Below are 17,232 nucleotides of genomic sequence, written 5' to 3' on the forward strand. Positions count from 1 at the left end.
TGCAAATGGTGCAACAGACGATTGCCCAGAGCCAACAGTCACAAGCACAAAGTCAGTTGCAACATCAACAGCTAATGGCACAGCTTGTACAGAGGCAGCAGCAGGCCGAAGAACAGCAGCAACAGTTTCTTCGGAGTATTTCATCGTCGATAAAAGTGCAAGTGCCACCCAACCCGGAACAGATCCTTGACTCTTTGGCCAGCAATATCAAGGAATTTCGGTATGAGGCCGAAAGTAATTCCACTTTCGCAGCTTGGTACTCGCGATACGACGACCTTTTCGAGAAGGATGCTGCAAGGCTGGACGACGAGGCAAAAGTTCGTCTGCTCATGCGCAAACTGGGCTTATCGGAGCATGAAAGGTACGTGAGCTACATTCTTCCTAAATTCCCAAAGGAGTTTACTTTCATGCAGACAGTGGACAAGCTGAAAAGCTTGTTCGGAGCGAAATAATCGATTATCAGCCGACGATACCGATGTCTGCAGATTGCGAAGAATCCTACCGAGGATCATGTAGCGTTCGCCTGCAGAGTGAACAAAGCTTGCGTCGAGTTCGAACTGGGGAAGCTCACAGAAGAGCAGTTCAAGTGATTGGTCTACGTGTGCGGCCTAAAATCGGAGAATGACGTCGAGATCCGTACCCGACTCCTCACTAAAATAGAGGACAACAATGACGTCACCTTATAACAGCTCTCCGAGGAGTGTCAGCGCCTTTTCAACCTCAAGCACGACAGCGCGATGATTGAATCTCCACCTCCATACGGCCAAGTACAAGTGGTGAGGAAGTTTGGTGGTAACCGGTTCGCCAAGCAAGAAAGAGAGTCCCCAAAGCGTTCTTCCGGTGCCGCCGCCAAGAAGCCTAGTTATCCGTGTTGGCTCTGCGGTGCATTGCATTATATTCGGGACTGCAGTTATAAAAACCACAAATGCTCCGATTGCGGCCAATTTGGACACCGCGAAGGATACTGTGATAGTGCTAAGTCCCGGAAACCAGGAAACAAACGCAGGAAACGGGTAATATCAACCAAGGTGGTTATGGTCGACATGTGCAGTGTGCAGCAGCGACGTAGATTCGTCTCCGTTGGTCTTTTCGGATCAAAAATTCGGCTGCAACTCGATACCGCTTCCGACATCACTGTCATCAGCAGGGAGAGTTGGCAGAAAATAGGGAGTCCTGCCCTATCGCCGGCAACAGTAAAAGCCAAGACTGCTTCCGGAAATGTCTTGTTGCTCGATGGGGAATTCGAGTGCAACGTTACCATCGGAGAAATTACGCGACGTGAACGAATACGTGTTACTGCGAACCAGTTGCATCTACTCGGTGCTGATTTAGTCGATGTTTTCAACCTCTGGTCCGTACCCATGGACACCTTCTGCTGTCAAGTGACCGGATCTTCGTTGCCTACCGCTGCTCTCAAGTCGATTTTCCCCAACGTGTTCAGCGAGCAACTCGGCTTGTGCAGCAAAACGAAAGTGAAGTTAGAGCTGAAAGAAAACATTCGACCCGTTTTCGTCCCGAAACGTCCGGTTGCATACGCTATGTACGACGCCGTAGATCTTGAGCTCGACCGCCTAGAGAAGCTAAATATCATCACCCCGGTCGAATATTCAGAGTGGGCCGCTCCAATCGTTGTCGTTCGTAAAGCCAATGGTTCCATTCGAATTTGCGGAGACTATTCCACAGGGTTGAATGCAGCGCTTCAGCTAAACCAGTATCCGCTTCCCCTTCCGGATGATATTTTCGCCAAGCTGGCTAATTGTAAGGTTTTCAGCCAGATTGATTTGTCGGATGCCTTCTTGCAAGTGGAGGTTGATGAGCAGCACCGTAGGTTGCTCACGATCAACACGCATCGGGGTCTCTATTCCTACAATCGTCTGCCTCCCGGTGTGAAGATCGCGCCTGGGGCGTTTCAGCAAGTCATCGACACGATGCTAGCCGGCTTAGAGTGCACTTCCGGCTATTTGGATGATGTCATAATCGGCGGAAGAACGGAGGAAGAACACGATCGCAATCTACGGGCTGCTCTGAAGCGAATTCAAGATTTCGGCTTCACAATTCGTTCTGAAAAGTGCACATTTCGCAAGCAACAAGTGAAGTACGTAGGCCTCGTCATCAATGCTCGCGGGTTACGTCCAGATCCAGCTAAGATCGAGGCAATTATGAAGCTGCCAACTCCCACAAATGTGTCTGAAACGCGTTCGTTTTTGGGGGCCATCAACTATTATGGCAAGCTCGTCCCCAATATGCGCAAGCTACGTTATCCGCTCGACAATCTCCTCAAAGCTGAAGCGAAATTCCAATGGAATGCAGAGTGCCAAACAGCGTTTGAGCAATTCAAGCGAATTTTTTCCTCGGATCTACTCCTTACTCATTACGATCCTAAGCGGGAGATCATAGTGTCCGCCGACGCTTCTTCTGTCGGGCTCGGAGCAACGATCAGCCACAAGTTCCCCGACGGCACCGTCAAGGTCGTCCAGCATGCGTCTAGAGCACTCACGAAAGCCGAGCAAGGGTATAGTCAGCCGGATCGAGAAGGTTTGGCCATCGTCTTCGCTGTAACGAAGTTTCACAAGATGCTTTTCGGGCGGCACTTCCGACTGCAAACCGACCATCAGCCTCTGCTACGAATTTTCGGTTCCAAGCAGGGAATACCAGTGTATACCGCCAATCGCCTCCAACGCTTCGCTTTGAACTTGCTTCTCTACGATATCGACATCGAGTATGTGCCAACTCACAAGTTTGGAAATGCAGACCTGCTCTCGCGATTGATTAACCAACATGTCAAGCCCGACGAGGATTACGTCATCGCGAGCCTCAACTTGGAAGAGGACCTTAGGTCAGTAGTGTCTAATACGGTTAAAGTTTTGCCTCTCAATTTCAGAGCCGTCGCGCAAAGCACCCAAGCAGACCCTCTGCTCCGAACAGTCTACCACCACGTTCAACACGGTTGGCCCCAGTCCAAACTTCCGGGGTCCGACATCAAACGGTTCCAATCCAGACAGGAATCGCTCTCCGTGGTAGATGGGTGCATCTTGTTTGCCGAACGGCTCGTCATTCCATCGCTACAACGCAAGCGATGCCTTGAGCAACTTCATCGTGGTCATCCCGGCATGCAGCGAATGAAAGCCCTTGCCAGGAGTTATGTCTACTGGCCCAGTTTGGATGCTGACATCGTGAACTTCGTGAAGACATGTCAACAATGCGCATCAGTGGCCAAATCACCTCCTCATTCTCTACCGGTGCCATGGCCAAATCCAACAGTTCCGTGGCAACGTGTCCACATTGACTACGCCGGTCCGATCGAAGGCGAGTACTACCTCATCGTTGTAGACTCGTTCTCAAAGTGGCCAGAGATCGTTCAAACCAACCGTATCACATCGGCAGTGACCATTAATATCCTTCGCGGATCGCGTCTTGATGCTGACACGACGCAAAACCAATCCACTAATGAAGCCAGTTCTCGCCAGTATTCATTGCTGCTCGATATCCTGTTGGGTGCTTGGAATCTTCCAAATGAATCAGCCGGCACTCTGGCATCTTCGCCTGTTCGGAACGCCTCTGCTTCAACTCCATCATCGGTGTCAGTCTCAAGTCCCTTGCCGGCTTGTGTTTCGTCCACGCCACGAATCGAGCCGACTTCGTCAACATCATCAGCAACGTCAACATCGACCGAATTCGATTCTGCTATCGAAGTGGAACCGGTGGTAGATCCTCCAAGGCGCTCATCTCGAGTACGAAGACCGCCAAATAGGTTCGATCCCTACCACCTGTATTGAGAGGGAGATGTTGCAGACAACCTTATCGCAGCGTACCATTCGGTACCCTGCACGCCGCTAATGCTCTCACTAGGCAGCATAGCTGTCACTGTGTGATGCTGGAGATGCGCATCAATGAGATTTCAATGTGGTTGTCGTTGTATTTGTTTTGTATGTAGTTTCAGTTTTGTTTACGTCTCGTACATAAGTTAGTTTTGTACCGTTTTAATGTGTCGCGAAATATAGTTTTAATCACTATTCTCTACGCGTTTTATTCCTCTTATGTAGAGGATCGCGAGAAGAAAACCATCGGGTTTCACGGTATAAAAGTTATCGATGCAGACAAATGGGTCATTATGCGTCCGAATGCAAGAAGGATGGTGAAGTATCAAAAGAATCTCATAAGGCGCAGTGGACAGGAGCGCCGAATTCTAGGCAAGTATCTTAATTTTGCAAATGAATTTCAATACCGCTTCTCAAAATGTTCCTGTATCCAATGTACCGATCAAGGGTGAACCTTCAACTTAACAAGAAGCGATGCAGCGTGATGATAGTAATTCATGGCAAGATGCCATGCTGGCTGGAAATGAAATCATTGGATGACAACGAAACATGTGAACTAACGGAATTGCCTCCGGACCGAAAAGCGCTCGAATCAAAATGGGTCTACAAGATAAAAACGAAGACTGACGGATCGGCTGAACGATACAAGGCACGACTAGTAATCAAAGGATATCAGCAGGTAAAAGGTGTTGATCAGGAAACCTATGCGCCTGTGGTGAGATATGCGACTATTCGTTATTTGATGGCAGTAGCGGTCAAGCTGGATTTGCAAATTTATCAACTGGATGCATTTACAGCATTTTCAAGGCAACCTAATCAATGAAGAAATATATATGCAGCAACCTGAAGGCTTTGCAGTAGACAATGGGAAAGTATGCCGACTTAAAAAGGCCTTATACGGTCTGAAACAACGCTTCTGGAATTCAAACCTAGATGAAGAGCTACAAAGAATAGGATTGAAGAGATGAAAATTAGACGCATGTTTACACTTTAAAATAGTCGATGGGAAGATCATTATTATTGCAGTTTATGTTGATGATCTACTAATATTTTCAAACGATGAAGAACTAGTGGCGATGGTTAAGAAGCAACTAATGACGAAATTTCTAATGAAATATTTGGGTGTTGTACAACAAATACTTGGCATTCGTGGTAGCCGAACCAAAGGGAAGATTATGCTGGATCAAGAGCGTTATGTGAATGAATTACTATGTACAACAATTTGGAATGACCGATTGTAATACCGTATCAACACCGTATGATCTGAATCAACGACTAACCAGAGATATGTGTCCAAAATCAACCGAAGAAATTCAACGCATGTCAAAAATTCCATTCCAGACCAGATATTGCTTATGCTGTCAATATTGTCAGTTCCTTCAGTTGTAATCCCGGAGATGCCCATTGGACAGCAGCTAAATGGATTCTTAGATACTTAAAAGGAACAAAGAGTCAAACGCTTGTCTATGAAAAGAATAATCAAGCAACATTTAAAGGATACAGTGATGCGGATTGGGGTAACGATATCGAAACAAGAAGATCGGTAACTGGATATGTATTCGTCTACTCAGGAGGTGCGGTTGCTTGGAGTTTCAGACGACAACCAATTGTTGCCTTATCGACTACGGAAGCTGAATATATGGCACTCTCTTCTGCGGTACAAGAAGCGTTATGGTGGAGGTCCTTTAGAGCCGAGCTTCATGGAATCGAAAACCCATTACCAATGTATTGCGACAACCGGAGTGCTATTTGTCTGACGGAAAAAGATGCTGGGTATTCTGCAAGAACGAAACTAGAAACATATTGATTTGCGTCATCACTTTGTAAGCGAGCAGATCGAGAGGAAGTCAATCGAACTACATCACGTCGATACTGGTTCACAAGCGGCAGATATTTTGACAAAGGCAGTTCCTTATCCAAAACTAAAAGAAGCAAGATTTTTAATAGGAATTAAAGGAATTCAAGGTTAAGGGGGAATGTTAGAAACCTATAGTAACCTATGTATTATTAATGCTGTCCAATGAGCAGCTCGAAGTTATTCCCATCCTTCTCGTGTCCATTTGTTGTCAAAAAAGAACGAGCAGGACTTGAACATCTGCTGCTCATTGGACAGCATTATTATGTGCTCAATAAATTATTATTCGTTGTTCTTTCGTTGCTAACAGACCTGTTTCTAATACAATTGACTTCGCAACCCTTTGAAGAAAATTCTTCAACAATTACATGGTCGGGGTTCTTCCAAAACGCACCAGGCGGCTTTTTGACTGACTTGTGATATTTTGGTCGTAAAAGTTAATCGGAAATCATTTAATATCAATTCATCTACCTACACATTTGCTGTAGGATTTCCTCAGTTATGGGGTATTGAGAAATCCAATACGATTTTGAATCAATTAAATCTGTTAACCCTTATGCAGCCGACAGGGCACCCGTGTTCCTTTTTCAACTGTAAGTGGTGATATTTCAATGTCTGTTTATATGTAGCTGGAAGCTGAAATTCGGTAACATCTAAGAACTTCACAAAATGTAGTATCTGTGAGAAAATCACGTTAACCCTTTTCCTTACCATGGTAGCTGTAGGATAGTGCGATTTGGCAGAACCCCGGCCACATGCTTTACGGAAAATGTATTTTTTTTTATCACAATGGATTTCGTTTCAGTGTTGCAAAAGTTGATGCAAAAGTATAAAATTGCTAATGTCGTTCCTGTTCGCTTGACTAACATCTAGGTTACTTCGACCTGGCAGCCAATGTACTGGTACTACAAGTGTCAAACCAATGTTGGAGACGAAACCAAACATACCCTACAACATGATGCATAAATTATGGCCAATTGAATCTCGTTGAAGCATAATTTGGCAAAATAATTTAAATGACTACAGCTCCACTAGCGTTCTAGTACTTACGCTTCTACTATTTTCGGTCGATAAGGAAATGTCAACATACCAAAAATAATAAAAATCATTCTTGCTTTCATTTTATTTCAATATTGTACCTCTTAAATTCGTTTATTTTCGTCTTCAATTATTATATTGTATAGTTAATAGCTGTTAATACTACGCCTATCAAACTGTAGAAATGCATAACAAAGTTTAATGACTTTCTAAAGTAGAAAATATTGTTTCATTATTTGTTAATCGTTTCCCAAACATCGGGATTGAACATCTTAGGATATCTCTCACACACTTCCACATTTTTTTTCTCATATGGCTTAATGCTCTAGAGCAAGTAAAGCTATCACATGGATCACCACATCTTAATTTTATAGTTTTGTTAGGATTCAGAGGTTTCGTTTTTTTTATTTGCTATGTTTGAGTAGCTTTTTTTGTCTACCGTCGTTAGATCGCTTCACCTAATATTTATTGTAGTGTTATCGAAACATCTCTGTCGAGTTAATAGTTAAAACTTAAAAACACACTTTGAAACTACAATAAGCGTAACGGATTCTCTTTCGACTGTTCTACCTTCCGACTCGGTCAGTCTTACTGGTTCTTTGTACTTTACACTAGTAGCGTTGTTTGATGGTCTCTATGTGGATCTCTTCCGTCACTGGTGCCTCCGCACCGCTTGCACTCGTTGACGCTGGAGCTTCATTCTCGATGACCAGCGTGGGGCTAATGGTTTCGGAGATTGAGGTAACTTCCTTCGAAATCGTTCCGGCTTCCAGTTGTCGGTGGTGGACTTCCATTGGGATCTGTTCGATCTTCTCCTTGGAGGTAGAGTTGGATTTGGCAGAAGATTTCTTGCCGTCGTCCCTGATGATATTTTCGCAGCAGTGCTTCTGGAGGCAAGCCTGTTGGCGGCACTGCATCAGGCACGAACTGGTGGAAGTTTTGGCGGTAGTGGCGGTCGTAACGATGGGGGGCGCCAACAAAGGCAACACTGGTAGCTTGGTTTTGAACTCGGGCTGGATGGTAACCTTGCTGATGCCTTGATCGTGGAAGAAGTTTATTACCATGTCGTTGACTTCAGAATATACCTTGAAAAAATTTACGATGTTATCAAAATTTGATATACGGTTTCCTTTCAACTAGATAACTACCTTAGGATCCTGAAAAATTATGTGTGCTGTTGCGACATACTTTTCACCGCTGAGTTGCCAAATGTGCAGATCATGAACGCTGACAACATGGGGAAAGGTTTTCAGCAATGATTGTTCAAAAATGTCTATGTCGATCGTATTCGGGATGGTTTGTAACAGAATCATACCGGATTCCTTCACTGTGGAGAAGATTGGAAAAAATATTTTTTGTAATTAGTTATTACTGTAATGAATGAATAAAATCTTCTGAAAATAGGAATGTATTTTATTTATGTCCAATGTTAATATGAATATGAATATTAATGCTTTTGAACTTCACCGGGAAATTCTTTGGAATTTTCTCGAGAAGTTCTTTTAAATTTCCTCTTCAATTAAACTTTATCCAGCCTTATGGCTTTACAGCCTCGTGGCAAGGTAGCCTTTACAAAAAGACCATTCCAGTTTGTGCAGCGCGAACTGGCGTGCTTTTTGCTCGCGCATTTTGTGTTTTTTCTCGTTCGTTCGCTGTGATTACACACTTTAATTTAAGTTAACGGGCTCGGTATACGAATTACCGATTTCTCAACAGCTGAGCTCTCGGCAGTCTGCTCAGTAAAAAATTGAACCATTTACCGAGTACTCGGTTTGCTCTCTCAACGAGGAAATGTCAAAAAATACTGAGCTGATCTGTAACAGGTACTGAGGACTCGGTAAAAAAAATGCTGATGAATTTGTAAAAGGAATACGGATCTCGGTTATGAATATAACCGAGCAAAATGTAATTTGGCTTTGTTTTCTTTATTGATAAGCAAAAAAATAATCAAATTTTTATTGAAATAAGCTTTATTTAAAAAAATATCATTTTCTACAGTATTTTAGAACAAAGTTAACAAGTGAACAGCCTTGTACCCACGTCTATTGAGGGGCAGCTTTTTCGATTCCTGAGATGGGCGGCTACGGCTACCTGATTTGAGATCCGACGGGTATTGAGGTGCCCAGCGACCAAGGCGGATCCATCTTGAGGAAATTGATTTACGGCCCATCCGTAGACGTAGTTGGCGACGTGTAGTTTTGGGCCGAGAAGATTGGCTTCCTCTGCCCTAAATGTACGCGAACAGGCCAAACCCGTCGGATGCAACCATATTCCTGCAATTCATTTAGATTTATTTTATTTTTGCTAGCTGCAAGGTGAATCAATTCTACTTACCGAAATATCATTATAAAAATATTTTATTTCATTGGAACGACAATCAAATACACGCACAAACAACCTTAGTTCAGAACTTTGAATGAAAAATTATTTTTCAATATGGCGTCACATCGAGTGCCATGTAAAACTAGTGTGAACTGGAGTCGGTAAATGTATTACCGTAAGCTCAGCAAGATATATTTTTTTCACTGAATCATCGGTATTTTATCTTTGACAACTTCAATCGAATTCGCTGAACAGAGCAAATCGGTAATCTATTTTACCGACATCCTGTAAATGATATTGCATTGCTGAGAGCTCGGTATAATTTATTACAAAACTCAGTATTTTTTTCAAACTTAACTGACCTCTCGGTTCAAATTCATATTTACCGGGTAAAATCGGCAAAAAAAATTACCGAGCCAAAGTTCTCGATTTAAGTGTGTAGACCCGTCATGGGAGACTCGGTGGTCGACTCGGTCGCGGGAAAGGTGCCGAAGCACACTGCGGATAACACCTCCAAGCAGCTTTTGCAGAGCAACGTATAATCGTCGTTGCCAATCGACGATGCCGGTAATCCGCCGAAGAAACTTAAGAACCAGGAATCGCAGCTACCGCATGCAACCAGAGCGGAAAGAGAAGTTTCCGCTGGTTTTTATGAAGGGCGATCCAACCGGACTTGCTCACCGACTAGCGATTCCAATCCTTCCACCGTTACAACCACATAAGCGTCTGGCAGTAGCAGCTGCGTCGATTCAAGCACCACCTGTTACATCCACCAGCGAAGGCCTCACTCCCTCCTCCTGGATTCCGTCGGCAGCCGGAGAACGAAACTTTCCCACCGGAAGAATTTGCTCCGCTCTACACCCCGGATCAACTGATGTCGATCTTCGCGCAGCTCGTTACTCGGATATGCGGATATAAAACTCGTTTCGACCAGGTCTTCATTCTTGGCATGTTCATCATTGAAAATGGCTGCCAGGGTGGGCCTGGTCAACTGGAACACTTACTCGCTCAAGAGCAACACCATCGAGCTGAAAGATTTTCTTTTGGTGAAGGAAATAGATGTGGCGTTCATCACCAAAACACACATAAAACCGAAAGTCAACATGTTGACGGACTTTCGCATCGTACGACTTGACCGGCCGTCCAGGGGAGGCCATAGTGGTGTGGCCATCGCACTTCGATACAGAATCAACTATCGCCTGCTGCCAAGCTTCCAGTTGAATGTCATCGAGGCCATCGCTGTGGAATGGGCCAATGAGGCCCACTTCCTTGGCTTGACCCTCGACAGCAAGCTTATTTTCCGACGAATCTATGACAAAAGATCGAAAGACAAAAGGTCGAAAGGACAAAACGTCGAAAGGGACAGAAGGTCGAAAGGACAAAAGGTCGAAAGGACAAAAGGTCGAAAGGAACAAAAGGTCGAAAAGGACAAAAGGCCGAAAGGGACAAAAGGTCGAAAATGACGAAAAGGTCGAAAATGACGAAAAGGTCGAAAGGTCAAAAGGTCGATCAAGAACAGGCTGATAACAAGTTTTGTGAATTCCAAAGAAATTTGTGAAATGCATTTAAATTCAAGCAGAAATTACACACTCATCACATTAATCAAAGTTGAAGAATGAGCCATTTTCAAAGAAGGAGTAATGACTATGAAACAATATTCAAAATATCTAGATGGTTCTGTTAGAGATAAAACCCAGATTAATCCACCTAGCGTTGGTGGTGCCTTTCTCGCATTTAGTTAAGACACCAACCTTATATGGAGTTTATATGGTCCAATGTACCTTTTTCTTCATAACTTTTAAACGCAATGACCAATCGTTATAAAATTCAATAGTGATCAACAAGGCTTTGTACCCTGTCGAATGAAATTTGTTGCGAGAAAATCGGTTAAGGATTTCTATACGAAAAGTTGTCTAATGTTTTATATAGCTTTTGTGCACACACATACACACACACATACATACACACGGACAGACAGCAGGGACTTTGTCCAAGGGCTTGACGACCCCTCCCCATGGCCACTGCGAGTTAGACCGGGACCATCGTCCCTAACCCCTAATCCCAAGGCGTCAAGCGACCCGTGCCGAGGGGATGCATGGCCAGGGGTGTGAAATAATAAGCTAGGCCTTTAACGGAGCCTGTGGGGTACCTGGGCACCCTCCACAGTAATTGTCCCTTACCGCGTCATGCTGGGCTCTGGCGTGGTGGACCTCTTCTCCCGAACTACTCGTGGGACCAAAATGGAAAACCAAGTCAATTCTTCAATTAGTGGTAGTAGTGTAGGTGACAATCCCTTCGCAAGAGGTGGGTTGTTAAGGTCTCCGCCTAGGAGGCCAGAGGCAATAGTCGGCAGCTCAGTGCGCAGCGCCAGCGTGGGTCACTCAACCTTCCTCTCGGCTATAAAAACGCCGGAAGGGGTTATTGACGGCCCATGGCTTGTGAAGGCGATGAACCGCAAACGCGATGGGCTTTCGGCCTTCGAGGTGGCGACGGAACAGCTGGACGCCATAATCGACTTTGCGTCATCGAAGCATAATATCAGCAAGGACCTCAAGAGGAGCTTGCAGAAACTTCGAAAGTCGATGCTGGACGCCAAGCTGGAGAGGGCGGTCGGGACGGCCAAGTGTAAACCCGTGAAATCGGTGGAGTCGAGGTCTGCAGACTGAGGCCCAAGGATTCGCGGACTCGGGCAAGGTCGAGTCGACCGAAGGCGTGCCAGCTAAGACGGTGGTGCCAAAGTCTACCCGGACTGAGGCTCTAGTATTTGCGGGTACGTCGGGGTGACTACTCCAACGGAGCAGACACAAAAACAGGAGACAGTCTCCAGGGGAAGAGCTCCCAGGGGCCGCTCCAAAACGCGGAGGGTTACTACCCCGAACAAGGGTAGTGGGGCTGGGAAGCTGAACCCCGGTCAGGTACCTCCAAAACCGGGGGAGGAAGGACCTGGAAAGGTCCGTCCACTCAGGCAAGACGGTGGTAAGGGGTTATGGCAGGCTGAAAGTTCTCAGCCGCACCAGACCAGGGAAATAGAGGGGAATGACGCCTCCTGGACCCTGGTCAAGAACAATAGTCGGTTTGTGTATTACTACTTTATTCGACCTGATGCAAAACGCTCTTCAGGCAGTCGAAAGTTGGTGTCGCCAATATGGCCTTTCGGTTAATCCGAATAAAACATCTATTGTTCTTTTCACGGAAAAACGTAACCGTAACGGTATTCGGCCATTACATCTTTTGACTCTGAAATCAATGTAACGGATCAGGTAAAGTATGTGGGACTAATTCTTGATTCCAAGCTCTCCTGGACTCCTAACATTGAGTTCAGAGTCAAAAAGGCGTGTATAACTTTCGGCCAATGCCGACGAACTTTTAGTAAAACTTGGGGTCTTAAACCTAAATATATCAAATGGATTTACACAACAGTTGTACGACCAATTTTGGCTTATGGATGTCTTGTGTGGTGGCAAAAGGGTGAAGTGAGGACAATTCAGTCTAAATTAGGCCATCTTCAAAGGATGTGCCTAATGGCAATGACTGGTGCGTTCTCTTCGACTCCTACGGCTGCTCTCGAGGTTCTTCTCGACGTTGTCCCACTACACATACATCTCAAACAAGAAGCACTTTCTTGTACTTACCGATTATGGGTTCTCGGTTTCTTGGAAGAGAATCCTGTAAACCGCAGTTCTACACACACTTCGTTGTTACAACTCATGGTTGATTGGGACAGAACAGTCCTTGCTCCAAGTGATCTCACACTCGCTAGTAGTTTTCCTTATAGGACATTTTCAACACAATTTCCCTCGTGAAATGAGTGGACATCTGGCTATATGGAAAGAAGTATGTCGGACAGCACTGTTTGTTACAATGACGTCTCCCTCTTCGAAGATAGAGTAGGTGCAGGTGTCTACTGGCGTGAGCTAAGATTGGAACACTCACACTCACTGGGTAGACACTGCACTGTCTTTCAAGCGGAAATATTTACCATTATGTGTGGAGTGCAATCTGCACTTCAGAAACACATAATTGGCAAAGTAATATACTTCTGTTCAGATAGTCAAGCAGCTATCAAAGCCCTCGCTTCGGCCACCTCAAGGTCGAAGTTAGTAATCGCATGTCGAACTCAAATAGAGGAACTGAATTCAGTTAATACATTGTACCTTATATGGGTACCTGGCCATTCGTCCATAGCTGGAAACGAATTGGCTGATGAGTTAGCTCGCACTGGAGCATCACAAGACTTTTTGGTCCTGAGCCAGCTATTCCAATATCTAAGTGTTGGGTGAAGCGTTTGATTAGCTCTTGGGCTTCCACTCAGCACAAACGGTATTGGAGTAGTTTGGATTCATGTCGACAAACAAAATTGTATATCCGAGAGCCATCTCCGGTAGTAGCTAACTATTTAGCTAATCTGTCTAAACAGAATTGCAGTGTCTTAGTCAAGGCCTTGACAGGTCACTGCCGACTCAACTATCACATGGCAAATATTCAACGTGTTGAATCCTTTGTCTGTGATGGTTGTGAATCCGATTATGAAACTGCTTATCATCTGATATGTAACTGCCCAGTTTATGCGCAACTGCGTTTCCAAATATTTGGTAAACACTTACTAAGTGAAACTGACTACAGAAACCTGAACCTTCAAAGCATTCTGTTGTTCATAACCCGTTGTGGTAAGGAGCTATGAGCTTTTGTACGTGTTGTATACGTTGTATGCCCTATCCATATTCCTTTCCTTTTTATTCATTTCCTTTTCCGTCAGGTGCGTGATGAGAAAGGCTGTGAAGGCGATGGCACAAATCTCCCGAATTGAGGTGAACGTGCCCCTGGAGCCGACGTTCTGATACCTGATACCTGATACCTCCAAAACCGGGGGAGGAAGGACCTGGAAAGGTCCGTCCACTCAGGCAAGACGGTGGTAAGGGGTTACGGCAGGCTGAAAGTTCTCAGCCGCACCAGACCAGGGAAATAGATGACGCCTCCTGGACCCTGGTCAAGAACAAGAGGAAACCGAAGACGTCAAGGGCCGAAAAGAAGGCCCAGGCGAATGAGGGTAGCAAGAAGTCTAGGGTAGGCGCCAATCGCTCCAGGGGCGATGCCCTAGTCATCACGGCGGACGAGGCTAAGTACTCGGATGTTTTGAAGGCGATGAGGAGTGACGTCAAGCTCGGTGAACTCGGCGCCGACGTACGTCGAATAAGACGTACCCGGATGGGCGAGATGATACTCGAGCTGAAGCGAGGCGTCTCGCAAAGGCGCCCCCTACAAGAAGTTGGCGGAGGAGGTCCTAGGCGAGACGGTCAAGGTGAGGGCACTCACGACGGAGGTGAATCTAAGGGTTAAAGACCTGGACGAGATCACTGAAGTCGAAGAGCTCGTCACGGCACTGCGGCGACAGTGTGAAGTGGAGACGACCACCGCAGCCGTTCGGCTACGGAAAGGTCCGGCAGGGACGCAGGTAGCATTGGTTCGGCTATCTGCAGCGGACGCCTCAAAGGTAGTCAAGTTAGGGAGCGTCAAGGTGGGATGGTCGGTATGCCCTGTGCGCATATACGAGCAACCCGAAGTTTGCTTCAAGTGCCTGGAACCGGGGCACAAGCAATGGGACTGCAAAGGCCCTGACAGAAGCAATCTCTGCCGACGCTGCGGATTGGAGGGACATAAGGCACAATGCTGCACGAACCCTCCCAATTGTTTGATTTGTTCCAGCAAAGCTGTGAACAGCAAGCAAGCACCCATGGGGGCTCGATGTGCCCGACGTTTAAGCGTGCTGCAAAATCAAAGTGCAGGTAAAGCAGCTGGCTTGCTCGGCTTCGCCCGAGTGTTTGGTGTGCGCAGGTTTAGAGGAAACGGCGGAACACGTGTTGTTCGTGTGCTCACGTTTTCGCGCAATGCGTGACCACATGCTTGCCACATGTGGTCTGGACACTACCCCGGACAACCTAGTTCGGAGGATGTGTAAAGACGAAGTTGGCTGGAACGCCGTTTTATCGGCTATCGCCCAAATCGTCTCGGAGCTACACAGAAGGTGGCGCGTGGACTCAAGGATGGCTAGTTCAGGCGCAAATAAGAGGTGGTCCAAGGGATCGGAGTCGGCTTCATGGGTCATACCGGTGGTCATGCTCTCGATCCTTTTATCGAACAAGTGGCCGCGCGAAGAACAACATGGTATCGTCGCTTTCGCGGCGTCGGTCAACCGGGCGGGTTCCGAGCCCGAGGACGGAAAGGGGTCCTCGTCAAGGCTGGGGCAGGCATAGGCCTCGCGTCGGCAAGTCCCTCTGTGTGCTGGCGAATAGGCCCTATCGCAGAAAGGTCAATTTGGGGTGCACGCGGCATCATCATTCTTGATACCAGTCGTGCAGAGGGAAGCAGGCGCGAAGTCGACCCTGCCCACCTTCCGAGGACATAGGGCGTGGTAAGGCCACCTGGAAAGCCGGCAATGCGCTGGCACGATACCATGGTGTTCTTCTAAAAAAGCGAGTCACGATGTTCGATGCTGCAAGGACACGCAGCTAACCTCGAGGATGCGTCATGCACTGGCCCCCTTTGAAGCATTACTTTCTGGTTGTACCGAAGGGACGATGGGCTTGGCGGCAATGGAAACGGTTTAGCTGGTCGGGGATGCAGCCCTGCCTCCCTCATTGGAGGTGGCCCCTAACCCAGCACTTCCTGGTCAACCCAGGATGTCTGTTGAGCAGATTCCCCCTCCATTGTTTAGGAACACGGAACACGGACAGACAGACATGTGCTCAGCTCGTCGAGCTGAGTCGATTGGTATATAATACTATGGGCTTCTATAAAGAGTTCGTTTTCGGAGTGAAATGATAGCCTTTCGGTACAACTTAGTTGTACGGGAAAGGCAAAAAGATTGTTGAAATAAAACCTGTACTGCACAAGACAGAGTTGTCCTATTCAGTTTGCAAAAATATTGCTCTTTTATTTTTCACCATTTTTAATAATTAAATAAAATTCATTCAATGAGTGCAAATAATAGATTGATGTCTAGGTTTTCTAAATGTTACTTTAATCTGTCAAAATAGTGCACGCCTCAGCCATGCAGACGCGTGCATTAAAAATACACCTGCGTGTAATACACGTCAGTGTATTTGATGTGCGGTGTGCGCCATTTTGACAAATCGAAGTGACATTTAGAAAACTCAAACATCCATCTATTAGTTGTACTCACTGAATGAATTTTATCTAATTGTTAAAAATAGTGAAAAATAAAAGAGCAGATTTTTTGCCAACTGTGTAGGCCAACTCTGTTGCGAGATTGATTCTTTTCGTTTCAGTTTCTTGTCTATTTCGACCTTTTGTCCCTTTCGTCTTTTTGATCTTATTGACATTTTTTTCTTTCGACCTTTGTCCCGTTCGACGTTTTGTCCTTTCGACCTTTTGTCCCGTTCGACGTTTTGTCCTTTCGACCTTTTGTCCCTTTCGACCATTTGTCCTTTTCGACCTTTTGTCCTTTTCGACCTTTTGTCTTTCGACGTTTTGTCTTTCGACCTTTTGTCATTTCGACCTTTTGTCTTTCGACCTTTTGTCCCTAACCCTTTTCCGACAACAGGTTGACAAGACACACAAACTCGGTGCTTCTATGGTGAGCCCCCATGAACGATGCTGGGTCATTAGGCCGAAGGCCATTACTGCCGTAATCTGAAAAAGTGGCGTATACGCCATTTTCCAAAAATGGTGTTAACGAGTACTACTCATGGAGCTCTTTAACAGAAAAATGGAAAACATGCATGTTGTAAAATGGCTGTTACGTCACTTTTCCAGATTACGGCAGATTAGGCCGAATGGTTATTAGGCCGAACGGTCATTAGGCCGAATGGCCATTAGGCCGAATAAGAACTGGGGAGTAAGAAGTGAGTAGTGCACAATGAGGAAGAGGTTGAAAGGAAGAAGGAAAAAGGAGGAAGAAGTATGAAGGAAGAAGGAAGAAAGAAGGAAGATGGAAGAAGGAAGATGGAAAATGGAAGAAAAGAGAAGGGAGAAGGGAGAAGGAAGAAGGAAGAAGGAAGAAGAAAGAAGCAAGAAGGAAGAAGGAAGAAGGAAGAAGGAAGAAGGAAGAAGGAAGAAAGAAGAACGAAGAAGAAAGAAAGAAGCCGGAAGAAGGAAGAAGGAAGAAAAAAGAAAGAAGAATGAAGAAGGCAGAAGGAAGAAGGGAGAAAGAAGAAGGAAGAAGGAAGAAAGAAGAAGGAA

The 17,232-nt window shown here is 45.8% G+C and overlaps 2 protein-coding genes across 6 annotated transcripts in view; one reads left to right on the forward strand and one right to left on the reverse strand.

The window, feature by feature from the left end:
- Nucleotides 1–737: 737 nt before the first annotated feature.
- LOC134222697 (uncharacterized protein K02A2.6-like) lies at nucleotides 738–3,776 on the forward strand. The gene has a single exon (XM_062701858.1). The coding sequence runs from the start codon at nucleotides 738–740 to the stop codon at nucleotides 3,774–3,776; it is 3,039 nt and encodes a 1,012-aa protein (XP_062557842.1).
- A 3,012-nt stretch (nucleotides 3,777–6,788) lies between these two features.
- The window catches only part of LOC134225506 (uncharacterized), a 161,929-nt gene continuing 151,485 nt past the window's right edge, over nucleotides 6,789–17,232 (reverse strand). For all 5 annotated transcript variants that reach the window (XM_062705662.1, XM_062705663.1, XM_062705666.1 and 2 more), the window contains 2 exons: nucleotides 7,860–8,038; nucleotides 6,789–7,796 (listed from right to left, as the gene is read on the reverse strand). In XM_062705662.1, coding sequence (XP_062561646.1) covers nucleotides 7,323–7,796; nucleotides 7,860–8,038 — 653 coding nt within the window. In that variant the 3' untranslated portion in view covers nucleotides 6,789–7,322. The remainder of the gene's footprint in view (nucleotides 7,797–7,859; nucleotides 8,039–17,232) is intronic.

Source organism: Armigeres subalbatus, chromosome 3 (assembly GCF_024139115.2).
Source record: "Armigeres subalbatus isolate Guangzhou_Male chromosome 3, GZ_Asu_2, whole genome shotgun sequence".
In the NCBI taxonomy this organism is placed as follows: domain Eukaryota; kingdom Metazoa; phylum Arthropoda; class Insecta; order Diptera; family Culicidae; genus Armigeres; species Armigeres subalbatus.

Bases quoted from the DNA above. Each gene is read 5' to 3' on its own strand.
- LOC134222697 (XM_062701858.1), top strand. From the start codon at position 738: ATGATTGAATCTCCACCTCCATACGGCCAAGTACAAGTGGTGAGGAAG.